The sequence below is a fragment of the Mustelus asterias genome, chromosome X (genome assembly GCF_964213995.1).
Source record: "Mustelus asterias chromosome X, sMusAst1.hap1.1, whole genome shotgun sequence".
NCBI lineage: Eukaryota > Metazoa > Chordata > Chondrichthyes > Carcharhiniformes > Triakidae > Mustelus > Mustelus asterias.
Window position 1 is genome coordinate 17,349,630 of NC_135834.1, and position 27,303 is coordinate 17,376,932.

General features: G+C 45.1%; 1 protein-coding gene across 1 annotated transcript in view; it reads right to left on the reverse strand.

The window, feature by feature from the left end:
• The window catches only part of LOC144481863 (immunoglobulin lambda-1 light chain-like), a 45,137-nt gene extending 20,013 nt beyond the window's left edge, over window positions 1-25,124 (reverse strand). The window contains exon 1 of the mRNA XM_078201010.1: window positions 24,994-25,124. Coding sequence (XP_078057136.1) covers window positions 24,994-25,124 — 131 coding nt within the window. The remainder of the gene's footprint in view (window positions 1-24,993) is intronic.
• Between the last annotated feature and the right edge of the window lie 2,179 nt (window positions 25,125-27,303).

Consider the following 27,303-nt stretch of genomic DNA (forward strand, 5'->3'; position numbering starts at 1 on the left):
ATATTTGCAATCATTCTGTTTCTGATATGTCTCATGTATCAACTGAAGGATCAACCTTATTCCCATAATCCCCACTAAATTCACACTTACAAGCAGATCGGAATGTTGAAATTGTCGGCTGGCATTACTTAACAGAAATCTTCGTCAAGATTTTAATTCACTTTAGATCAGTAACACTGTGTGATCCAATATTCTTCTTTTCGTGAACCTGCTTGGGCACATTTGTTGGCATTGGGTAACATCGTCCAAAATGAATGCAAAGTTTTTTCATAAACATGTATTTTGCAAGATGAGTTTAAATCATCTTGTTTGCTCAGTGATTGTGATTAATGTCAGTCAGCACATAGTTTAATTGTCTCACTGGGGTATTCCTCACTCTAAATAGGGAATATTTTCAATGGGTGTAGCAATGTTTAACTGAGAGTGGTCTCCAGAACAGACAGCGATCATTGAATCTCCGAGTCAGTGCAACCATGTTCTGGACTTTTCCACTTGAGCTTCATATTCTTTGGGTACTTTGGGATATCCAAATGATTTACCACCCGCTCCTCGCTGCAATTGGTGTCTCTGGTGACCGTTATTTCACAGCATTTATCACCCGTTCCATGAGATGTAGTTATTAATAGCATTCTGTAACCTTCTTGGTCTGTAACTACGAATCCATTGGAACATTTCATGTAACATTTGATCACTATCAGACTCAGAAACAGTTTACAACAGCTACAATGCATGGCCACTATTATTTTGTTTTAGATTTGATTAAATTCGGAGATCACCACACAAAACGCTTTCAACGTCCAGTTCCCTTTCATGGGAAGATGCAGATTGCTTTCTGCACTAAATCGCAGTATGAATCAGGAACATGTATGGTTAGAAACATTTCAAAGCTGACTTATGTAGTTAATGATGCTGATCTGTGAAAACTGGTGCTGGCAGGCAGATAGATCACAAATACACTCTGATATATGAAGCAATGTCCAATACAATTCATCTTTTCCCACTCTGCCTCATGATTACGTGATCTATACCTCAGGACAGAAATGGAACTTAAATGCTTGTTCCAGTAAAATGGTTATTTCAGTTGCGGTGCATTGTTGAACCTCGAGGGGCTTTATCAAAGTTTTTCGACTTACACATATTAGGAGAGCTTGAAATAAATGACCAACTCTAACAGGGGGACAAAACATCAGATTGCATGAGAAGATAGAGTTGATTAGGTGGCAAGTGGACTCTGATTGCTGGAGGTTTAAACTTATAAAGAAATTTCCAGGAGCTGACCCTGGAGAGATCCCATGGCAACACCATATATTTTGGCCTTGATTGTATTGCTCCCTCACCCAAACGAGTTGCTAAATTCACCATTTCATCTAGTACAGACACAGTTATCCATTGTGCACATGGAACACCATACCAGGGGGCAGCACGGTGGCACAGTGGTTAACACTGCTGCCTCACAGCGCGAGGGACCCAGGTTTGATTCCCGACTTGGGTCATTGTCTGTGTGGAGTTTGCACGTTTTCTCCATGTCTGTGCGGGTTTCCTCCAAGTGCGCTGATTTCGCCCCATAGTCCAAAGATGTGCTGGTTAGGTTTCGGAGCACAAGCTTTCGGAGTGTCCCTCCTTCTTCAGGTGAGTGAGGAGTTGAGTTCACAAACAGGGCATACATAGACACAGACTCAGTTTACAAGATTTTGCTTGGAATGCGAGTCTTTACAGGTAATCAAGTCTTAAAGGTACAGGCAATGTGAGAGGAGAAAGGGTTAAGCACAGGTTAAAGAGGTGTGTATTGTCTCCAGCCAGGACAGTTAGTGAGATTTTGCAAGCCCAGGCAAGTTGTGGGGGTTACAGATAGTGTGACATGAACCCAAGATCCCGGTTGAGGCCATCCTCATGTGTGCGGAACTTGTGTGCGACAGTTCCGACGCGCGACAGTTCCGACGCGCCACAGTGAAAAATTGCACCGACCTCCTCAGAAGACAAGCATGGAACACAGCGAAGAGTACCCTTCGTCGTCCAGTACTTCCCCGGAGCGGAGAAGCTACGACATCTTCTCCAGAGCCTTCAACATGTCATCGATGAAGACGAACATCTCATCAAGGCCATCGCCACACCTCCACTTCTTGCCTTCAAACAACCACACAACCTCAAACAGACCATTGTCCGCAGCAAACTACCCAGCCTTCAGGAGAACAGTGACCACGACACCACACAACCCTGCCACAGCAACCTCTGCAAGACGTGCCGGATCATTTACATGGATGCCATCATCTCACGTGAGAACACCATCCACCAGGTACACGGTACCTACTCTTGCGACTCGACCAACGTTGTCTACCTGATATGCTGCAGGAAAGGATGCCCCAAGACATTGTACATTGGGGAGACCATGCAGATGCTACGACAACGGATGAATGAACACCGCTCGACAATCACCAGGCAGGAGTGTTCTCTTCCTGTCGGGGAACACTTCAACATTCACGGGCATGCAGCCTCTGATCTTCGGGTTCTCCAAGGCGGCCTTCACGACAAACGGCAACGCAGAATCGCTGAGCAGAAACTGAGAGCCAAGTTCCGCACACATGAGGGCGGCCTCAAACGGGATCTTGGGTTCATGTCACACTATCTGTAACCCCCACGACTTGCCTGGGCTTGCAAAACCTCACTAACTGTCCTGGCTGGAGACAATACACATCTCTTTAACCTGTGCTTAACCCTCTCACCACTTACATTGTCTGTACCTTTAAGACTTGATTACCTGTAAAGACTCGCATTCCAACCATCATCTTGTAAATTGAGTTTGTGTCTATATAATGCCCTATTTGTGAACACCAGGGAGACTAAAGGACAATTTAGTTTGGCCAATCAACCTCTCCTTTGCATCTTAGGAATGTGGGAGGAAACCAGAGCACCAGGAGGAAACCCACGCACACACGGGGAGAACGTGCAAACTCCACACAGACAATCTCCCAAGGCTGGAATATGATCCAGGGTCCCTGGTGTTATGAGGCAGCAGTTCAAACCCCTGTCCTAACCACTGTGCCACTCATAAAACTTTACAAGCGACATCAAATGTTGGAGTGGCGATCAGTTTGGACATTAGCTTTCATATTTTGCTCAATTACCATTTCATTATCACTGATCCAAAGGTGAGGTTCACATTGAATTTAATGATTTGTTCCACTGTTCCTGAATGTTGGATCACAGAACATGAAGGTGGTATGATTCTTGACGGATGTCACATTTGCCAGAAGTTGTATCAATGTGTTGGATTATAGGAGTGATCATGTGTGGTTGTAATTGCAAGAGCCGTTGTAAAGGCTGCAGCTGTAGAAGTGAGAATAATTTTGAACTTGTGGGTACAACTGATGTGAGGATGATTGGCTTCAGAAAGGAAATGTATTTCCATTAGCACAGATTAATTATCTTGTTTAAATAAAAAGAAGAACTATATTAAACATACTCTTGGTTGACACGACTGATTGCGGCCTGAGAAGTTATTTTCCCTTTATGGATATTCTGGAAAAATATCTCATACTTGTCGAATAATGAAACGACCATTTGGAACTGAAATGCTGAGCATTTCCTTCCCTGAATCCAATTGACCATCAATGCTTACAATTTCAATATAGTTAAGAGTTTTAGTAGTTAGCATTCGGACAATCATGTTACAAATGGATAAGTGGATATGACGTACAAGTAGAGTTCCAGTAGATAACCTGCCACAGTGTAACTGGATGGTGGAGCATGTTCAAAGGGCTGCTGCATGGCCTAGACTAGCCCAAGTAATATTGCCCATGTGTATGGGACTCACATTTCAACTAACTGCTCATTTACTCCTAACATAAAACCCACAAGTAACATTCACATATTCACTGAGCTGTGATAACCACAATAATTCACATTACATATACATACCAAATCTTTCTCTTTCTCAAACACACAGGCGTATTTATTCACTTCCCATCTATTCATGGAATACATGAGGGTAAGTGGCTGCGAGGCTTTGTGAAATCTGAAGCTGGGAGTGAACGCACTGTTCACCTCACAAACACTTGATAACTCTCTCTCCTTCACACAATCCCTTTCTCTCTATAACAGCCAACGTATATTTCTCTCCCACACACGAACCCTCTCTCAACCACACAATCTCTATCACACGCACAATATTGCTATCTCTCAAATGTTCTCGCTTTCACACACAATCAGTCTCTGAAACACACACATGGGCCGAGATTCTCCAACCTCTCAGACGCTGGTGGGAGGTGGCGCGTTGTTTGCTAGGGGCGGGAATCTCTGTCCCCACCACTGTCAATGGTAATCCCATTGACGTCTCCCCACACCAGCAGAGGATGACATGCTGGCACAAGGCAGGAAATGCACATCATATCTGTTGGCTTATTTTATTTCTTGCTCCGTCAGTTCAGTGCTTTAACCTCTGTCTCCAACTGCAACAGAGGTTACAAGTGAAGTCATTCTATTCTAAGTCTGGATTCAGTAAAAATGCTGTAGCTGTTCCCCCAGAAGCCTGACAGACCGTTGCTCCTATTCTTAGTCTGAAATATGAGTTCATTGTGTCTCTCTTCCTTTCAGTGAACTTATTGACGATTCTCATCCTGTCTCGAGGAAGGTGTGGGCTTTCCAAATATGTCACACGTTACCTCATTTCCATGTCAGCAGTAGACCTACTGATCGTTATCATTGACTTCATCTTGAGGCAAATTGCTATCTCTTTTATTGACCAATTTCTGTTAATTGCTCACATTAAAGTATGTAATATCCATGCCGTCCTGCTTTACGCGGTCACTGATTGTTCTGTATGGTTCACTGTCACTTTCACCTTTGATCGATTCGTGGCCATTACTTGCCAGAAACTGAAAATAAAATACTGCACAGAGAAAACGGCAGCTGTGGTTCTCGGAACAGCGAGTGTGTTGTTCAGTAGAAAGAACACTTTCTGGTACTTCATGTGTAAGGGTACATATTATTTGAGCAATAGTCCTTGGTTTTGTTATGTAACTCATGCTGTTGCCGAATCAAGAACATGGGCAGCAGTTGAAATTCTACATTATATTTTAACCCCGTTTGTTCCTTTCTTGTTGATTCTGCTCCTCAATGTTTCAACCATTAAACACATTCTAGTCTTGAGCAATGTCCACAGGAGACTTTGGAGCCACAGGAGTGGGTCAAAGTGACCCAGTGATAGAGAAGAGAAGGAATTCCATTACCTTATTGTTTGTTGTATCGGGAAATTTTGTTTTGTTATGGTCAGTTTTCCTGATCTATTCTTTTTGTGGCCGATTAGAAAAAATTCAAAATAATCCATTTATATGTTCCCGGATTTGTGCAGGAACTGGGATTTATGCTCCAACTCCTGAGTTGTTGCACCAACAAATTCATTTATACCATAACCCAAACACAATGCGTTGGGAGTGGGCAGCGGTGTGAGAGGGAGCTGAGTGAGAACTGAGGGGCTTTGGCTCATCGGGCTTAGGCAGAAAGGGCGAGCAGGGGTGAGTTTCTTATTTTTTTATTTATTTCTAATTTACTCTTCTCTGTGTACCTTGGAAGAAAGGGTGAAATATGAGTGTTAAGCCAGTGTGGTGCTCGCAGTGCAGTATGTGGGAGGTCCTGGAGGCACCTGGCCTCCTGGACATGCACATCTGTGAGGGGTGTGTCGAGCTGCGGTTCCTGAGGGCCCGTGTTAGGGAGCTGGAACTGCAGCTTCACGATCTTAGGCAGGTGAGGGAGAATGAGGAGGTGATAGACAAGAGCTATCATCAGGTGGTCACACCAGGGACACGGGAGGAGGCCAAGTGGGTGACAGCCAGGGAGGGTAAAACACGGGTGATTGAGAGCACCCCGGTGGAAGTGCCCCTACATAACAAGTACTCCTGTCTGACTACTGTTGGGGGGGACAGCCCATCTGGGGGAAGCAGCAGTGGCCGTGTCTCCGGGGTGGAGTCCGGCCCTGTAACTCAGAGGGCTAAGGAAAGGAGGAGGAAGGCGGTATTAATCGGGGACTCGACAGTCAGGGGGACGGACAGGGGATTTTGCGAAGGCAGGCAGGAGTCTCGCATGGTGGTCTGCCTCCCTGGGGCTGGGATCCAGGATGTCGCTGGGCGAGTCCCAGAAATCCTGAGGTGGGAGGGAGAGGAGCCGGAGGTAGCGGTATATATTGGTACCGCTGATGTGGGTAAGAAGGGGGAAGGGAACATGAAAAAAGGGTATAGGGAATTAGGGAGACAGCTGAGAAGGAGGAAAGCAAAGGTAGTAATCTCGGGATTGCTGCCTGTGCCACGGGAAGGTGAGGAAAGGAATGGAGTGAGGTGGAGGATGAATGTGTGGCTGAGGGAATGGTGCAGGGGGCAGGGATTCAGGTTCCTGGACCATTGGGACCTCTTTAGGGGCAGGTGTGACCTGTATACTAAAAACGGGTGGCACTTGAATCCCAGGGGGACCAATATCCTGGCAGAAAGGTTGGCTAAGGCTACTGGGGAGAGTTTAAACTAGATAGGTTGGGGGGAGGGGATCAAAGCGACGTGACTGAGAGTGAGGAAGGTAGCTCGCAAACAGAGAAGGGTTATAGGCAGTGCAAGAGGGCAGGTGGACTGGGAACAGAGAAGGGGAGAGGTCAGACCATAGGATTGAGAGGTGTCTACTCTAATGCCAGGAGTATAGTGAATAAACAACTAGCTAAAGGAGGAGAGGGCTTGGGGGATGTTAGTAGCGCTTCAACAGACCGGGTCCAGATAAAGGCTGGCATAAAGACACTTTGCCTGAATGCACGAAGCATTCGAAACAAAGTAAATGAGTTGATGGCACAAATCCATACAAATGAATATGATCTAGTGTCCATCACAGAAACGTGGTTGCAGGGTGACCGGGACTGGGAACTGAATATACAGGGTTATCAGGCATTTAGGAAGGATAGACAGGTAGAAAAAGGAGGTGGGGTAGCTTTGTTAATAAAGGATAATATCAGGACGGTAGTGAGAGACGACATAGGCTCTAAGGAGCAAAACGTGGAATCGTTGTGGGTGGAGATAAGGAATAGTAGGGGGAGAAAGACACTGGTAGGCGTGGTCTATAGGCCCCCAAATAATAACTTAGAGGTGGGGAGGGCGATAAACAAGCAAATAATGGATGCGTGCAAAAGTGGAACGGCAATAATCATGGGGGATTTTAACCTACATATTGATTGGTCGACTCAAATTGGACGTGGAGGGCTTGAGGAAGAGTTCTTGGAATGCTGTCGGGATTGTTTCATTGAACAGTATGTTACAGAACCTACGAGAGAGCGAGCTATCTTGGATCTGGTTCTGTGCAATGAGACAGATAGGATTAAGGATCTTCTTGTGAAGGATCCTCTTGGGATGAGTGATCATAATATGGTGGAATTTCTGATACAGATGGAGGGTGAGAAAGTAGGGTCCCAAACCAGTGTCCTCTGCTTGAACAGAGGGGAGTACGATAGGATGAGGGTGGAATTGGCTAATGTAGACTGGGCGAGCAGACTGGTAGGTAGGACAGCTGAGGAACAGTGGAGGATTTTTAAGGAGATTTTTTTAAGTACTCAGCAAAAATATATTCCGGTGATAAAGAAGGACTGTAAGAAAAAGGATAACCGGACGTGGATCACGAAGGAAATAAAGGAGAGTATTAAAATAAAATCAGATGCGTACAGAGTGGCCAAAAATAGTGGAGAATTAGTGGATTGGGAAAGCTTTCAAGAAAAACAAAGAACGACTAAGAAAGCGATTAAGAAAGGAAAGATAGATTATGAAACTAAACTAGCTCAAAATATAAAAAATGATAGTAAAAGTTTTTACAAGTATATAAAAAGGAATAGAGTGGCTAGAGTGAATGTTGGACCCTTGGAAGATGAGAGGGGGGATTTAATAGTGGAAAACGAGGAAATGGCTGAGACTTTAAATAAGTTCTTTGTGTCGGTCTTTATGGTGGAAGACACAAATAGTTTGCCGAATATTTGAGATCGAGAGTTGGTGGGAGGGGAGGTCCTTAATACAATTACTGTTACTAAGGAGGTGGTGCTTGGTAGACTAATAGGACTGAAGGTAGACAAGTCCCCGGGCCCGGATGGAATGCATCCCAGGGTACTGAAAGAAATGGCTGAGGTAATAGCAGATGCGTTAGTAGTAATTTATCAAAATTCGCTGGACTCTGGGGTAGTGCCGGCTGACTGGAAAACAGCTACTGTTACGCCGCTGTTTAAAAAAGGAAGTAGTCAAAAGGCGGGTAACTACAGGCCGGTTAGCTTAACGTCCGTAGTTGGGAAGATGCTCGAGTCCATTATTAAAGAGGAAATAACAGAGCACCTGAATAAGAATGGTTCGATCAAGCAGACGCAGCATGGATTCATGAAGGGAAAGTCGTGTTTGACGAATCTACTGGACTTTTATGAAGATGTCACTAGTGCGGTTGACAGAGGGGAACCGGTGGAAGTGGTGTTTTTAGATTTCCAGAAGGCGTTCGATAAGGTGCCTCACAAAAGGTTGCTGCAGAAGATTGGGGTACACGGAGTTAGGGGTAAGGTGTTGGCGTGGATTGGGGATTGGCTATCTAACAGGAAGCAGAGAGTTGGGATAAATAGGTGCTTTTCTGGTTGGCAGTTGGTGACCAGTGGCGTGCCGCAGGGATCGGTGCTGGGGCCTCAATTGTTTACCATTTACATAGATGATCTGGAGGAGGGGACTGAATCTAGGGTATTCAAGTTTGCTGATGACACGAAGGTGAGTGGGAAAGCGAATTGTGTGGAGGACGCGGAAAGTCTGCAGAGAGATTTGGATAGGCTGAGTGAGTGGGCGAGGATCTGGCAGATGGAATATAACGTTGGCAAATGTGAGGTTATCCACTTTGGAAGAAATAATAGTAAATTGGAATATTATTTAAATGGAGAAAAATTACATCGTGCGACTGTGCAGAGGGACCTGGGGGTCCTTGTGCACGAATCGCAAAAACTCAGTCTGCAGGTGCAGCAGGTGATCAAGAAGGCGAATGGAATGTTGGCCTTTATCGCGAGGGGGATAGAATATAAAAGCAGGGAGGTCTTGCTGCAACTGTACAAGGCACTGGTGAGGCCGCAACTAGAGTACTGTGTGCAGTTTTGGTCCCCTTATTTGCGAAAGGATATATTGGCCATGGAGGGAGTGCAGAGAAGGTTCACCAGGTTGATACCGGAGATGAGGGGTGTAGCTTATGAGGAGAGATTAAACAGATTGGGTCTGTCCTCGTTGGAGTTTAGAAGGATGAGGGGTGATCTTATAGAGACATATAAGATAATGAAGGGGCTGGATAGGGTAGAGGTGGAGAGATTCTTTCCACTTAGAAGGGAAACCAGAACTAGAGGGCACAGCCTCAAAATAAGGGGGGGCCCGGTTCAGAACAGAGTTGAGGGGGAACTTCTTCTCTCAGAGGGTAGTGAATCTCTGGAGTTCTCTGCCCATTGAAGTGGTGGAGGCTTCCTCGTTGAATATGTTTAAATCACGGGTAGATAGTTTTCTGATCGATATGGGAATTAGGGGATATGGGGAGCAGGCGGGTAAGTGGAACTGATTCGCTTCAGATCAGCCATGATCTTGTTGAATGGCGGGGCAGGCTCGAAGGGCCAGATGGCCTACTCCTGCTCCTATTTCTTATGTTCTTATGTTCAATTCAGAGAGAATCTGAAGAATTTGGTGAAACTTCCATTGACTGGAATTTTGCAATTTATTAAACTTTGATCCGACATTGAGTCACCACAGCTTGCTCATCTTGTGTTCTGAATAAAACTACCTTGCAGTGAGACTCACACAGTGACGTCACTTTTCCGTTTATCAACCAGATTAAGCAATGGACACGAATAGTAAACTTTGAAAAAGAAAGTCCAAAACTTTTACACTAGATTTCAGTCATTAGATCCTCTAATTCAGCATGGACTGGACACACTGAGTTCCAGTGCAGATTCTCCTGTTAATTTGGGAGGGAGGTTACTGACTGCAGCATTTTACTTCAGCTCTAACCCATCTCCATGCTCCAACAGAAAGAGAGAACTCTGTCCTAGCCTCAGCACTACCCACCATCCACCCAACTCCTCTCCGAACTCCCCAACACCCAGCCCAAACCACACCTTCCACCATCCACTCCCATTCACCATCTACCAGAACGCTTCCCCAAACTAAATAATGGGGGGAGGGTTCAGTTGTATGGAGAATTAGGAAATCAAAGGGAAAGGAGAGGGTAGGGGTTCAGGTTAATGATGAGGACTTTCAACTAGTTAAAGGAGCCGAGGGCTCAGGAGAGGTTAGCAAAGTTTCCAGACCACGTAATAGAACAGAGAGTAGAGAAGGTGGGAGGAATCTAACCTCAAGCAGAGTAAAAAAGGTGACAAGCATGAGAAGGAAGGTGGACAACACAGTGCAAGGAGATGGTCTGGGGAAGGGACAGAGCATGCAAACAAAGGATTGCACTAACAAATCGGGTCCAACTAAGAAAGACTAACATAAAGACACTTTACCTGAATGCAAGTAGCGTTCGAAACAAAGTGAATGAGTTGACGGCACAAATCAGTACAAATGTGTATAATCTAGTGGCCATTAAAGAAACGTGGTTGCAGGGTGACCAGGACTGGGAACTAAATATCCAGGGGTATCAGACAATTCGGAAGGAGAGACAGGAAGGAAATGGAGGTGGGGTAGCTCTGTTAATTAAGGATATCAGGGCAGTAGTGAGAGACGATTATAGGCTCTCAGGAGCAAAATGTGGAATCAATGTGGGTGGAGATAAGGAATAGTAAGGGGAAAAAGTCACTGGTGGGTGTAGTCTATAGGCCCCCAAATAATAACTTCAAGGTGGGGCGGGCTATAAACAAATAAATAACAGATGCATGTAAAAATGGAACAGTAATAATCACGGGGGATTTTAACCTCCATATTGATTGGTCAACTCAAGTCGGATGCGGTGCACTTGAGGAAGAGTTCTTAGAGTGCTGTCAGAACCTACGAGGGAGCAAGCCATCTTGGATCTGGTCCTTTGTAATGAGACAGGTAAAATTAATGATCTCCTTGTGAGGGATCCTCTTGGAATGAGTGATCACAATATGGTTCAATTTCTAATACAGATGGAGGGTGAGAAAGTAGGGTCCCAAACCAGTGTCCTCTGCTTGAACAAGGGGGATTACAATAGGATGAGGGCGGAGTTGGCTAATGTAGACTGGGAACACAGACTAATTGGTGAGACCGTTGAGGAACAGTGGAGGATTTTAAAGGAGATTTTTCTCAGTACTCAGCAAAAATATATTCCAGTGAAAAAGAAGGAATGTAAGAAAAGGGATAGCCAGCCGTGGATAACTAAGGAAATAAAGGAGAGTATCAAATTAAAAATCAATGCATACAGAGTGGCCTAAATTAGTGGGGAACTAGAAGATTGGGAAGGATTTAAAAAACAATAAAGAACTACTAAGCAAGCAATAAAGAAAGGCAAGATAGATTATGAAAGTAAACGAGCACAAAATATAAAAACTGATAGTAAAAGTTTTTACAAATATGTAAAACAGAAAAGAGTGGCAAAACTAAATGTTGGTCCCTCAGGAGATGAGAAGGGGGATTTAATAATAGGAAACGAGGAAATGGCCGAGGCCTTAGACAAGTTTTTTGTGTTGGTCTTCACAGTGGAGGACACAAATAGCTTACCAATAATTGACGGTCATGGGATTGCAGGGGGTGAGGACCTTAAAACGATCACTATTAATAAAGAGGTAGTGCTGGGTAGGCTCATGGGACTAAAGGTCGACATGTCCCCTGGTCCGGATGGAATGCATCCCAGGGTACTAAAAGAAACGGCAGAAGAAATAGCAAATGCATTAGTTGTAATTTATCAAAAATCACTGGACTCTGGGGAGGTGCCAGCTGATTGTAAAACACCGAATGTAACGCCACTGTTTAAAAAAGGAGGTAGACAAAAGCCAGGTAACAACAGGCCGGTTAGCTTCACATCCGTAGTTAGGAAAATGCTGTAGTCTATCATTAAGGAAGAAATAGCAGGACACCTGGAAAAGAATGGGTCAATCAAGCAGATGCAGCATGGATTCATGAAGGGAAAGTCGAGCTTGACTAATTTACTGGAATTTTTTGAGGATATAACGAGTGCGGTTGACAGAGGGGAACTGATGGATGTGGTGTATTTAGATTTCCAGAAGACATTCGATAAAGTGCCTCACAAAAGGTTGCTGCATAAGGTACACGGAGTTGGGGGTAAAATGTTAGCGTGGATTGAGGATTGGCTATCTAACAGAAAGCAGAGAGTCGGAATAAATGGGTGCTTTTCCGGTTGGCAATCAGTGACTAGTGGCGTGCCGCAGGGATCGGTGCTGGGGCCTCAACTATTTACCATATACAAAGACGATCTGGAGGAGGGGACCGAGTGTAGGGTAACAAAGTTTGCGGATGACACAAAGATGAGTGGGAAAGCAAATTGCGTGGAGGACACAGAGTCTGCAGAGAGATTTGGATAGGCTAAGTGAGTGGGCAAGGATCTGGCAGATGGAGTATAACGTTCGTCAGTGTGAGGTTATCCACTTTGGAAGGAATAATAGTAAAATGGACTGTTATTTAAACGGTGAAAAATTACAACATGCTACTGTGCAGAGGGACCTGGGGGTCCTTGTGCGTGAATCACAAAAACTCAGTTTGCAGGTGCAGCAGGTAATCAAGAAGGCAAATGGAAAGTTGGCCTTTATCGCGAGAGGGATGGAGTATAAAAGCAGGGAGGTCATGCTGCAACTGTACAGGGTACTGGTGAGGCCGCACTTAGAGTACTGTGTACAATTTTGGTCCCCTTATTTAAGGAAGGATATATTAGCTTTGGAGGGGGTATAGAGAAGGTTCACCAGGTTGATTCCAGTGATGAGGGGGTTAGCTTATGAGGAGAGATTGAGTCGACTGGGCCTGTGCTCATTGGAGTTTAGAAGGCTGAGGGGAGATCTTATAGAGACATATAAGATAATGAAGGGGCTAGACAGGGGAGAAGCAGCGAGGTTATTTCCACTTACAATGGAAACAAGAACTAGGGGGCACAACCTCAAAATACGAGGGAGTCAATTTAGAACAGAGTTGAGGAGGAACTTCTTCTCCCAGGGGGTAGTGAATCTTTGGAACTCTCTGCCCAATGAAGCAGTAGAGGCTACCTCGCTAAATGTGTTTAAGTCACAGATAGAGAGATTTTTAACCATTAAGGGAATTAAGGGTTATGGGGAGCGGGCGGGTAAGTGGAACTGAACCCACTATCAGATCAGCCATGATCTTATTGAATGGCGGAGCAGGTTTGAGGGCCTAGATAGCCTACTCCTGCTCCTATTTCTTATGTTCTTATGTAACTCCAACCAACCCCACTCCTCCCACCATTAACTCCGACTCCCCACCTTTCACCATCCACCCAACTAATCCCCCAAACTCCCACCATCCAAACCAAATCACACCTCCCACCATCTACCCCAACTCCTCCCCCAAACCCCCACCATCCCACTCAACACCACAGCTCGCACCATCCGCTCCAACTCCCCACTCTTCACCATCCACCCATCCAAAACCTCCACTGCCACGCCCATCCCCAACACGTTCCTGGTGACTTCACACTTGGAAACTTTAAGCTGACTATTCCGGCCTCAACTTTTAATGACAAAGGTTTTCCAATGGAAAGATTATGTCCCATTATCATGCAGCAAATGCAATTTCACTTTGAAGGCAGCGTTTTCAGAATGGAAATGTTGTACTCTTCCTTTCAACAATTTGTGCATTCAAAAAACAAATAATAAAGAAAACTACATCACAGGAACAGATCCTTCGGCCCTCCAAGCCTGCACCGACCATGCTGGCCATCTGAACTCAACCCTTCCGGGGACCATATCCCTCCAATACCAATGTATTTGTCAAGACGCCTCTTAAAACTCACTATCATATCTGCTTCCACTACCTCCCTGGCAGCAAGTTCCAGGCACCCACCACCCTGTGTAAAAAACGTGCCTCGTGCATCTCCTTTAAACCTTGCCCCTCACACCTTAAACCTATGTGCCCTCGTAATTGACTCTTCCACACTGGGAAAAAGCTTCCGACTATCCAATGTCCACCATACTCTTGTGGACTTCTATCAGGTCGCCTGTCAACCTTCATCGTTCCAGTGGGAACAAACTAAGTTTCGCCAACCTCTCCTCATAACTAAATGCCCTCCATACCAGGCAACATCCTGGTAAATCTTGTGTACCCTCCCTAAAGCCTCCGCATCATTCTGATAGTGTGGTGACCAGAATAGAACACTATATTCCAAGTGTGGCCTAACTAAGAGTCTGGGAAGGGTTTTTTAAGCGCGCGAAGAATACAACATAGGCTGCAGTATACAGTGGGCAGCATCGGGAGTGGGCAGCGGAGTGTGTGGGAAGCAGAGTGAGCTATAAGGGCTTTGGCTCACAGGGCTTAGGCAGAAAGGGCGAGGCAGGGGTGAGTTTAATTCATTTTTGCTGTTTCTACCTGGTACTGGCAAGGTATCTAGAGGGGATGGGTGTGCAGGCAGTGCTATGTTCCTCTTGCACTATGTTTGAGGTGAGGGACGACGACAGTGTCCCTGCTGATTACATCTGTGGGAAGTGCACCCATCTGCAGCTCCTCCAAAACCGTGTTAGGGAACTGGAGCTGGAGTTGGATGAACTTAGGATCATTAGGGACGCAGAGGTGGCCATAGACAGAAGCTTTAGGGATACAGTTACTCCGAGGAATGAAAACAGATGGGTGACGGTGAGAGGGGCTGGGAGGAAGCAGTCCGTGCAGGGATCCCCGGTGGTCGTTCCCCTTAGCAACAAGTATTCCGCTTTGGATACGGTTGAGGGGGATGACATACCAGTGGTGAGCCGCAGTGAGAGGATCTCCAGCACTGTGTCCGTCTCTGTGGCTCGGGAGGGTAAGGGGCAGAGCGGGAGGGCAATAGTTATTGGGGACTCGTTAGTTAGAGGGATAGATAGGAGGTTCTGTGGCAGCAAAAGAGACTCACAGATGGTATGTTGCCTACCGGATGCCAAGGTCCGTGACGTCTCGGACGGTGTTTTCCGGATTCTGAAGGGGGAGGGGAAACAGTCACAAGTCGTGGTACACATTGGTACCAACGACATATGTAAGAGAAGGGACGGGGATTTAAAGCAGGAATTTCGGGAGATGGGCTGGAAGCTGAGAGCCAAGACAAAACATGTGGTCATCTCTGGGAAGTTGCCGGTGCCACGTGATAGCGAGTTGAGGAACAGGGAGAGAGTGCAGTTAAACATGTGGTTGCAAGGATGGTGTAGGAGGGAGGGTTTCAGATACGTGGATAATTGGAACACATTCTGGGGAAGGTGGGACCTGTACAAACACGACGGGGTGCACCTGAACCAGAGGGGCACCAATATCCTAGGAGGGAAATTTGCTACGGCTCTTCAGGGGGGTTTAAACTAATTTGTCAGGGGAGTGGGAAAAGGTTTTGTAGTCCAGAGGTCAGGAGGGTGGTGAGGTATTGGGGAAGGTATCAGGGTCAAGGGTGGGTACCGGTCGACAGGAAGGTGGGTTGAAGTGTGTCTACTTCAATGCAAGGAGCATCCGGAACAAGGTAGATGAACTTGGGGCGTGGATTGGTACTTGGGACTACGATGTTGTGGCCATTACGGAGACGTGGGTAGAACAAGGACAGGAATGTTGTTGGACGTTCCGGGGTATAGATGTTTCACTAAGTGTAGGGAAGCTGGTAAAAGAGGTGGAGGAGTGGCACTGTTAATCAAGGATAGTTTAACGGCTGCGGAAAGGCACTTCGAGGGGGATCTGCACACTGAGGTAATATGGGCTGAGGTTAGAAATAGGAAAGGAGCGGTCACGTTGTTAGGAGTTTACTATAGGCCCCCAAATAGTAATAGAGATGTGGAGGAAGAAATTGCTAAGCAGATTATGGATATGTGTGGGGGTCGCAGCGTAGTTGTCATGGGGGACTTTAACTTTCCAAATATTGATTGGAACCTTTGTAGGTCAAATAGTTCGGATGGGCAGTTTTTGTGCAGTGTGTGCAGGAGGGTTTCCTGACACAATATGTGGATAGGCCGACAAGAGGTGAGGCCACATTGGATTTGGTACTGGGAAATGAACCGGGCCAAGTGTTAGATTTGGTTGTGGGAGAGCACTTTGGAGATAGTGACCACAATTCGGTGTCTTTTGTTATTGCAATGGAGAGGGATAGGGCCGTACGGCAGGGCAAGGTTTACAATTGGGGGAGAGGTAATTGTGATGCGATTAGGCAAGAATTAGGGGGCATAAGTTGGGAACAGAAACTGTCAGGGAAAGGAACTAATGAAAAGTGGAACTTTTTCAAGAAACAAATACTGGATGTCCTTGATAGGTATGTCCCTGTCAGGCAGGGAGGAAATGGCCGAGTGAGGGAACCATGGTTCACGAAGGAGGTGGAATGTCTTGTGAAAAGGAAGAGGGAAGCTTATGTAGGGATGAGGAAACAAGGTTCAGATGGCTCGATTGAGGGTTACAAGTTAGCAAGGAATGAACTGAAAAAGGGGCTTACGAGAGCTAGGAGGGGACACGAGAAGTCCTTGGCGGGTCGGATCAAGGAAATCCCCAAGGCTTTTTCCTCTTATGTGAGGAATAAAAGAATGACCAGGGTGAGGTTAGGGCCGGTCAAGGACAGTAGTGGGAACTTGTGTATGGAGTCAGTAGAGATAGGCGAGGTGATGAATGAATACTTTTCTTCAGTGTTCACCAAGGAGAGGGGCCATGTTTTTGAGGAAGAGAAGGTGCTACAGGCTAATAGGCTGGAGGAAATAGATGTTCGGAGGGAGGATGTCCTGGCAGTTTTGAATAAACTGAAGGTCGATAAGTCCCCTGGGCCTGATGAAATATATCCTAGGATGCTTTGGGAGGCAAGGGATGAGATTGCAGAGCCTTTGGCTTTGATCTTTGGGTCCTCGCTGTCCACGGGGATGGTGCCAGAGGACTGGAGAATGGCAAATGTTGTTCCTCTGTTTAAGAAAGGGAATAGAAATGACCCTGGTAATTATAGACCGGTTAGTCTTACTTCGGTTGTTGGTAAATTGATGGAAAAGGTCCTTAGGGATGGGATGTACGACCATTTAGAAAGATGCAGATTAATCCGGGATAGTCAGCACGGATTCATGAAGGGCAAGTCGTGCCTCACAAATTTGATTGTATTTTTTGAGGAGGTAACTAAGTGTGTTGATGAAGGTAGGGCAGTTGATGTCATATACATGGATTTTAGTAAGGCGTTTGATAAGGTCCCCCATGGTCGGCTTATGATGAAAGTGAGGAGGTGTGGGATCGAGGGAAAGTTGGCCGATTGGATAGGTAACTGGCTGTCTGATCGAAGACAGAGGGTGGTGGTCGATGGAAAATTTTCGGATTGGAGGCAGGTTGCTAGCAGAGTGCCACAGGGATCAGTGCTTGGTCCTCTGCTCTTTGTGATTTTTATTAATGACTTAGAGGAGGGGGCTGAAGGGTGGATCAGTAAATTTGCTGATGACACCAAGATTGGTGGAGTAGTGGATGAGGTGGAGGGCTGTTGTAGACTGCTAAGAGACATAGATAGGATGCAAAGCTGGGCTGAAAAATGGCAAATGGAGTTTAACCCTGATAAATGTGAGGTGATTCATTTTGGTCGGACTAATTTAACTGTGGATTACAGGGTCAAAGGTAGGGTTCTGAAGACTGTGGAGGAACAGAGAGATCTTGGGGTCCATATCCACAGATCTCTAAAGGTTGCCACTCAAGTGGATAGAGCTGTGAAGAAAGCCTTTGGTGTGTTAGCTTTTATTAACAGGGGGTTGGAGTTTAAGTGCCGTGGGGTTATGCTGCAACTGTACAGGACCCTGGTGAGACCACATTTGGAATATTGTGTGCAGTTCTGGTCACCTCACTATAAGAAGGATGTGGAAGCGCTGGAAAGAGTGCAGAGGAGATTTGCCAGGATGCTGCCTGGTTTGGAGGGTAGGTCTTATGAGGAAAGGTTGAGGGAGCTCGGGCTGTTCTCTCTGGAGCGGAGGAGGCTGAGGGGAGACTTAATCGAGGTTTATAAAATGATGAAGGGGATAGATAGAGTGAACGTTCAAAGACTATTTCCTCGGGTGGATGGAGCTATTACAAGGGGGCATAACTATAGGGTTCGTGGTGGGAGATATAGGAAGGATAACAGAGGTAGGTTCTTTACGCAGAGAGTGGTTTGGGTGTGGAATGGACTGCCTGCAGTGATAGTGGAGTCAGACACTTTAGGAACATTTAAACGGTTATTGGATAGGCATATGGAGCACACCAGGATGATAGGGAGTGGGATAGCTTGATCTTGGTTTCAGATAAAGCTTGGCACAACATCGTGGGCCGAAGGGCCTGTTCTGTGCTGTACTGTTCAATGATTTCTATGATTTCTATGTTCTATGTTCTCTAAAGCTGCAACATGTCTTAGCAATTTTTAAACTCAATGCCCCAGTCGATGAAGGCAAGCATGCCATCTGCCTTCTTGACTTCCTTCTCCACCTGCATTGCCACTTAGTGGCCTGTGTACCCGTACACCCAGATCCCTCTGCCTATCAATACTCTTTAGGGTTCTGCCATTTACTGTATATTTCCCATGTGTATTTGACCTTCCGAAATGCATTACCTCACATTTGCCTGAATTAAACTCCGTGTCCCATCAGTCCACCCAAGATTCCAACCGATCTATATCCCGCTGTATCCTCTGACAGTCCTCATCGCTATCCGCAATTCCACCAACCTTTGTGTCATCTGCAAACTTACTCATCAAACCAGTTACATTTTCCTCCAAATCATTTATATATCATGGTCCCGGCACCAGTCCCGTAGGAATACCGTGAGACAAAGCCCTATATTCAGAAATGCACCCTTCCAATGCTATCCTCTATGACTAAGCCAGTTCTGTATCCATCTCGCCAGCTCACCTCTGATCCCGTGCAACTTCACCTTCTGTACCGGTCTGCCATGAGGGACCTTGTCTAAAGGCCTTACTGGAGTCCATGTAGACAACATCCACTGCCCTACCCTCATCAATCATCTTCATCACTGCATTCAGCAATGCTTCTTGTACAACTTGCTAATAACTGAGATAAGTGGCCAGTAAATCATTCTGAAACGCCCATGGAATTTGCAATATGTGATACAAGTCAAAGTGATTCAGGGCACTAAATGTCTGAGAGTGGAAAATTAAGATAAACAAATACACTTTTAATATACCCAGACCAGAATACAGGCAGGATTGGACTGGATTTGTGAAGGGACCACGAACAAAGATGGTTGAATTATGGAAAACTGAGAGAAAGAGTCATATCGGCCCAATTATAATTGAATAATATTTACCGAAGTATGTGATAAAAAGACAACTCATTAAAGCATTGAAAATAGAATGCAATTAAATAACTAGTTGTAAACATTCAATTGTATCAGTAGGAATGCAACTGGTAAATTCACAACCCTCGGGCAATATTGCCCTTTGAATTCCAGTTTTAAAGATATGGTGGCCGGTGCTTTCATTTAACCTAAAACAAATCTCCTCAGACATGTTTCACTATCGTGCGGTTAAAGTGATCTAATGGCTCCCTCTGCTGGCGACTCACAGCTGTGAGTCTCAGTCACTCAATGTCTGCGCTTGTGAACGGGTTGCTGACGTGTGAATATTGAACCATATTGCCAGGAGTTTAAGCTTGCAGCAGGAGTTCAGCTGGTGCACTTGCCCTTTTTATTAGCAGGCACTGTACATGAACTCTGCTCCTCATTCAGCATGTGAAATACTACCTGGAGATTGAAGTTGGGATTATATTAGACTGTACATTCGGTGCAGTTATCAGACACGAATCCCATTTGGAATGGGAGTGGGTAAACCTTTCTGCACTCTGTAATTCCTCTGCCAGACAATGCAATGCTTATTCTTACACAGTGGACCTTGCGAAAAAAAATTTTTTTAAGTTTTCCGAGATAATTGCCTCAATTTCACACATTCTTTGAATATTGAAAACACAAACAAATTATGGCAAAGACTTAATTTTTTTAATCTTTACATTCTTTACTCATATTGTATCCATGCTGAAGCAGAAAAGAGCTGTACAAATCGTTCCCATTTTTCAGCTCTTGGTCCACAATTTTACAGGTTACGGTGATACAGCGTGAAGGGGGTTCGTAGCCACACTAATGATCACATCCAGTAAAAAAGTGTTAAAATATGCAGTTTAGCAAACATATTCTGCACACCGCTGCAAAAGAGGACATAAGGGCACAAATCTGTGGGCTGCTATTTCTCAGGCAGAAACATCACAGATGTTAACCTTCACAGATTGTAAACCAACATGAAGCTGCTTGTAGAACTAAATGATGTAAAGATAACACAGGGAGATGACATGGTTGACGGCCGGAACACAGGGGTCTGGGTATCTATAGAGGTCTCCCTAACCTGAGAGTTTTCATCAACAGAAGGAATCATTGGCATGACACATTTCTCCCTGGAACTACCCATGTTCATAGCCAAGGGCTTGTTCTCCATCTGTTTTAGCTTTGCCTATTCCAGCTCTGATGAAATATCATTTAGCTGGAATATTAACTCTGTTTCTCGCTCCACAGACGCTGCCAATATGGTTTCACTCATAGAAACATGGAAATTAGAAGCAGGAATAGGCCATTTGGCCCTGCTCCATCATTCATTTTGATCATGGCTCATCATTAAATTCAATATCCTGATTTCCCCTTCCCCCATATCCCTTGATCGCTTTGGCCCCAAGGGCTCTAACTCATTAATTCTTGAAATCAGACGTTTTGGCCTCAACTACATTCTGTCATAATTAATTCCCCACATTCACCACCCTCGGGGTGAAGAAATTTCTCCTCAACTCACTTCAAATAGGTTCTGTGAAGGGGAGGTCGGGTTTTTCAAGGAAGTGACGATGATTGGTGAGGGTAGGGCAGTGGATGTTGTCTACATGGGCTTCAGTAAGGCCTTTGACAAGGTCCCTCATTGCAGACTGATACAGAGGGGAAAGTAGCACGGGATCAGAGGTGAGCTGACAAGATGGATACCATAGAACCATAGAAAATTACAGCTCAGAAACAGGCCTTTTGGCCCTTCTTGTCTGTGCCGAACCATTTTTTGCCTAGTCCCACTGACCTGCACTTGGACCATATCCCTCCACACCCCTCTCATCCATGAACCCGTCCAAGTTTTTCTTAAATGTTAAAAGCATTTACCACTTTATCCGGCAGCTCATTCCACACTCCCACCACTCTCTGCGTGAAGAAGCCCCCCCTAATATTCCCTTTAAAGTTTTCTCCTTTCACCCTTAACCCATGCCCTCTGTTTTTTTTCTCCCCTAGCCTCAGTGGAAACTGACAGCATACAGAACTGGCTCGGTCAGAGAAGACAGAGGATAGCAGTGGAAGGGTGCATTTCTGAATGGAGGGCTGTGACAAGTGGCATTCCTCAGGGATCAGTGCTAGGCCCTTTGCTGCTTGTAATATATTTAAATGATTTGGAGGAAAATGTAACTGGTTTGATTAGCAACTTTGCGGATGACACAAAGGTTTGTTGAATTGCGGATAGTGATGAGTACAGTCAGAGGATACAGCAGGATATAGATTAGTTGGAGACTTGAGCGGACAGATGGGTTTGGAGTTTAAGCCGGACAAATGTGAAGTATTGCATTTTGGAAGGTCTAATACAGATGGGAAATGTACGGTAAATGGCAGAACCCTTAAGAGTATTGATAGGCAGTGGGATCTGGGTGCACAGGTCACTGAAAGTGGCAATGCAGGTGGAGAAGGTAGTCAAGAAGGCATACGGCATGCTTGCCTTCATCGGCCAGGGCTTTGAGTTCAAAAATTGGCAAGTCATGTTGCAGTTTTATAGAACCCTAGTTAGGCCGCACTTGGAATATAGTGTTCAATTCTGGTCGCCACACTACCAGAAGGATGTGGAGGCTTTGGAGAGGGTACACAAAAGATTTACCAGGTTGTTGCCTGGTATGGAGGGCATTAGCTATAAGGAGAGGTTGGATAAACTTGGTTTGTTCTCACTGGAACGACGTAGGCTGAGGGGGCCACTTGATAGAAGTCTACAAGATTATGAGGAGCATGGACAGAGTGGATAGTCAGAAGCTTTTTCCCAGGGTGGAAGAGTCAATTACTAGGGGGCATAGGTTTAAGGTGCGAGGGGCAAGGTTTAAAGGAGATGTACAAGGCAAGTTTTATTTTACACAGAGGGTGGTGGGTGCCTGGAACTCGCTGCTGGGGCAGGTAGTGAAAGCAGATATGATAGTGACTTTTAAGGGGCTTCTTGACAAATACATGAATAGGATGGAAAAAGAGGGATATGGTCCCCAGAAGAGTAGGGGGTTTTAGTTCAGTTGGGCAGCATGGTTGGTGCAGGCTTGGAGGGCCGAAGGGCCTTCCTATGTTGTACTTTTCTTTGTTTACCCTTTATCCTCAAACTATAACCGTTAGTTCTGGACTTCCCCTCCATTGGGAACATTCTTCCTGAATCGATCCTGTCTAACCCTGTTAGAATTTTATAAATTTCTATGAGATCCCCTCTCACTCTTCGAAACTCCAGTGAATATAACCCTAACTGACTTCATCTCTCCTCATATGACAGACCTGCCATCCCAGGAATCAGTCTGGTAAACCTTCGCTGTACTCCCTCTATAGCAAGGACATCCTTCCTCAGATGAGGACGCCAAAACTGCACACAATACTCCAGGTATGGCCTTAGCAACACCCTATACAATTGCAGCAAAATATCCCTATCTGTATACTCAAATCCTCTTGCAATGAAGGCCAACATACCACTTGCCTTCTTTACTGCCTGCTGTACCTGTACACTTACTTTCAGCGACTGTTGCACGAGGTCAGCAATGTCTCACTGAGTATCCACCTCTCTCAATTGACACACATTCAAGTAATAATCTGTCTTCCTACTATTGCTACCAAAGTGGTTAACCTGACATTTATCCACATTACACTGCATCTGCCATGCAGATGCTCACACACTCAGCCTGTCACAATCACGCTGAAGCATCTCTGCATCCTCCTCACAGCTCACCCTCCCACCCAACTTTGTATCATCTGCAAATTTGGAGATAATACATTCAGTTCCCTCTTCCAAATCTTGAATATATAATGTGAACAGTTGGGGTCCTCGCATAGATCCCTGCGGAACTCCACTAGTCACTGTCTGCCAATCAGAAAAAGACCCACTTATGCCAACTCTTTGCTTCCTATCTGCTCACCAGTTTTCTATCCATCTCAAGACATTACCTGCAATCCCATGTTCTTTAACTTTACATAGTTATGTGAGACCTTGTAGAAAGCCTTCTGAAAGTCTCAATAAACCACATCCACTGGTTCTCCTCGGTCAACTCTACGAGTCACATCCTCAAAAAATTTCAATAGATTCATCAAGCATGATTTCCGTTTTGTAAATCCATGTTGACTTTGTCTGATTACACCATTGCCTTCCAAATGACGAGTTATGAAATCCGTGATAATAGACTCCAGCAACTTCCCCAGTACCGACGTTAAGCTCACTGGTCTATAGTTCCCTGTTTTCTCTCTACCTCCCTTTTTGAATAGCGGGCTTACATTAGCTACCCTCCAATCTGTAGGAAATATTCCAGAGTCCAGAGAATTTTGGAGAATAACCACCAATGGATCTACTATTTTCAGGGTCACTTCTTTAAGTACTCTGGGATGAAGATTATCTGAACCTGGAGATTTATCCACCTTCAATCTCATCAATTTTCCCAGAACCATTTCTCTACTAAGGCTGATTTCCTTCAACTCCTCACTAAAACATGTGTCTCTCAGCACTTCTGGTACATTATTCATGCCTTCCTTTGTGAAGACTGAAGCAAAGTACAAATTTAATTCCACAGCCATTTCTTTATTCCCCGTTAGGAATTCTCCTGTTTCTGAGTGTAAGGAGCCTACATTCGATTTTGTCAATCTTTTTCTCTTTACATATCTATAGAAACTTTTACATTCAGTTTTTATGTTTCCCACGAGCTTACTTTCATACTCTATTTTCCCCTTCTTAATCAATTCCTTGGTCCTCCTTTGCTGAATTTTAAACTGCTCTAATCCTCAGGCCTACTGCTTTTTTTGTCAATTTGTATATTTCTTCCTTGAATCTGATACTACCTCTAATTTCTGTTGTCAGCCATGGTTTGGCCACAATTCCCTTACAACTCTTATGCCGAACAGGAATAAACAACTTCTGGAATTCACCTATTCAATCTTTAAATGCCTGCCATTGCTGTCCACTGTCTTTCCTTTCAGTAATGTTTCCCAGTCCGTCATAGCCAATTCATGCCTCAAACCACCATAGTTACTTTTATTGAGATTCAGGACCCTGGTCTCAGAATCCACTACATCCTTATCCACATTGACAAATAATTCTACCATATTATGGTCACTCATCCCCAAGGGTTCTTTCACAACTAGATTGTCAACTAATCCTTACTCATTACACAACACGCAGTCCAAGATGTTGGTTACTCAATGTATTGCTACAGAAAACCATCCTGTATGAACTCCAGAAATTCCTCCTCTATTGTTCTGTAACTAATTTGACTCTCACAATCTATATGCAGATTAAAGTCGCCCACAATCACAGATGTTCCCTGAACCCTTTCTGCCAGTTTTGCTGCAGTCTCTATTCTCTTCAGTCTAATCCTTCCACAATTATTCCCCCCTGTTGGCCCTCAGTCATACACAAGGTCACCATTGAATTCCATTGGTCTGTGTGTTGTAACCATATGTCTCCCTTATAAATCTCTCTCCGTCCCAGCTACCAACTTCAAAACTGCCAAATTGCATCGAAATATTACATGCTACATCGAAGTTATTCATGACTAGGGTAAGATTTTACAAAGAAATACTTTGCAACTTGTGGATACAGATACACTCCTCATCCGATTACTCTCCTGGCCAGATTGGCCAATGGTAAGCACAATGTTCCAGATCCTTCAGGTGGCCAGTCCCACTTGGGTCTCCATTGTTGTTGCTATCTCTGCTATCCACCACCTGGTGTGTAGCTGTCTGGTTCTCCATCTTGGCGGAGGGGGGGGGGGCGGTTACTCGTACTTTGTCTTCCTGCAGAAAGCTTAAATATTCACCCCTTTCTGCTAGTTTTGCTGTAGTGTATGTTCTCATAGATTTAATTCTTCCACAATGTGAACACCTTGGTGGGACATCAGCCCCTGGAAATATTTATAGCACTTCCCACACTCTGAGCATATATAAGGTCCCACGTCAGTGTGAGCACGTTGATGGGACTTCAGCTCACTGGAACGTTTGAAACACATCCCGCAATATGGGCATTTAAAAGGTCTTTCATTAGAGTGAACATTTTGACGGGACATCAGATCCCCAGAGGTTTTGAAGCACTTCTCACAGTTAGGATATTTAAAAGGTCTCTGATCGGTGTGAACACCTTGATGGAACTTCAGTTCCCTTGAATTTTTAAAGCACTTCTCACAGTGCGGGCAGTTAAAAGGTATCTCATCTCTGTGAATTAGTTTATGGGTCATCAGTTTCCCAGAACTCTTAAAACCCTTCCCACAGTGAGGGCAGCTGAAAGGTCTCTCCTCAGTGTGAACTAGTTGATGGGAAATCAGGTTCCCAGGACGTTTAAAACACTTGTCACAATCTGGGCATTTAAAAGGTTTCTCATCAGTGTGAATTCGCTGGTGTGATCGTAAGTTGGATGACTGAGTAAATCCTTTCCCACATTTGGAGCAGGTGTACGGTCTCTCCCCAGTGTGAATGTACCTGTGCTTCAACAGGTTAGGTAACCGACCGAATACCTTCCCACACTCGGAGCAGGTGAACTGTCTTTCCCCACTGTGATTGTACCGATTAGTTTCAAGGTCAGGTGGGGAGTCGGATCCCTTCCCACAATCCTCCGGCTCCAACAGCTTCTTCCCGTTGTGACTGCATTTATGTTCTGACAGGTCTGATGATTGGCTGAATCCTCGTCCACACACAGAACATGTGTACGCTTTCTCCCCACTGTGAACGGTGCTTTTTTCTTCCATGTTCAAAATCCAATGATACTCAGGTTGCTATGAACAGGGCAGTTCTGTCAAATCCTGGTGATTTCTGGCTTCATTTCCCAGACCGCAATCTGGAAAAACAAGATGTCAGAGCCCACAAAAACACAAAGGCAAGTTGGGAAATTGAACTGAATGAATGTTAATTTGTCAGGTCAGCATGAGGAAAATGTGAGAATGAAAACTGCTCAATTGTTATAAACACCAAACTGGTTCACGAATGTCCCTCAGGGGGTGACCCAGCCTGAACCTACCCAAACATTTGGCATCTATGAGACCAGAGAGACAGAGTGAGCTAGCAGTGGCAGGTCTGAGGGAAACAGATTGCATATATCTACAACACAACCAGAAATTTGACAGAAACTCCTGAGCCCTCAACCTTCACCACCTGGAAGGTTTATTTGAACACCATTACCTCCAAGGCACACACCATCTCAACTTGTCTGACATTCAGCAGGGCGTTAGCAGAAAATTCCTCCATTTAAATACTGGGCAGACTGAAGCCATTGACACAGCTACAAACTGCACTCCCAAGACAGTGACGCGATCTCTCTAACAGGGAGCCCAACTGTTCAAAACTTTGGTATCATATTTGATCCCAATATGTGCTTCCATCCACATATCGACATCATCTCTAAGACGGCCGATTTCCACCTCAGGAACATTAACCAACTCTACCCCAGTCTCAGCTGATCTGCTGCTGAAACTCCCATCCATCCTTTTGTTACCTCTCGACTTAAACTATCCTAACACATTCCCATCAGCCTCCCACATTCAACCTCGCTGCAATCTTGAGGTCATCCTAAACGCTGTTGCCCGTGTGATTACTCACATCAAGTTTTGTTTACCGTCACCCCTGTGCACACCAACCTGCAATTCATTCTGGTTAACAACCACCAAAATCTTAAATTTCACATCCTTCTTGTCAAATCCCTGTACAATCTCACTCCTTTACCTCTGTAATCTCCTCCAGCCACATACCCTCAGATGTCTACACTCACTTAATTCCAGCCTCTTGAACATTGCTGATTTTAATCGGTCCGCCATTGGATTAGAACATTAGAACATTACAGCACAGTATAGGCCCTTCGGCCCTCGATGTTGCGCCGACCAGTGAAACCAACCTAAAGCCCATCTAACCTACACTATTCCAATATCATCTATATGTTTATCCAATG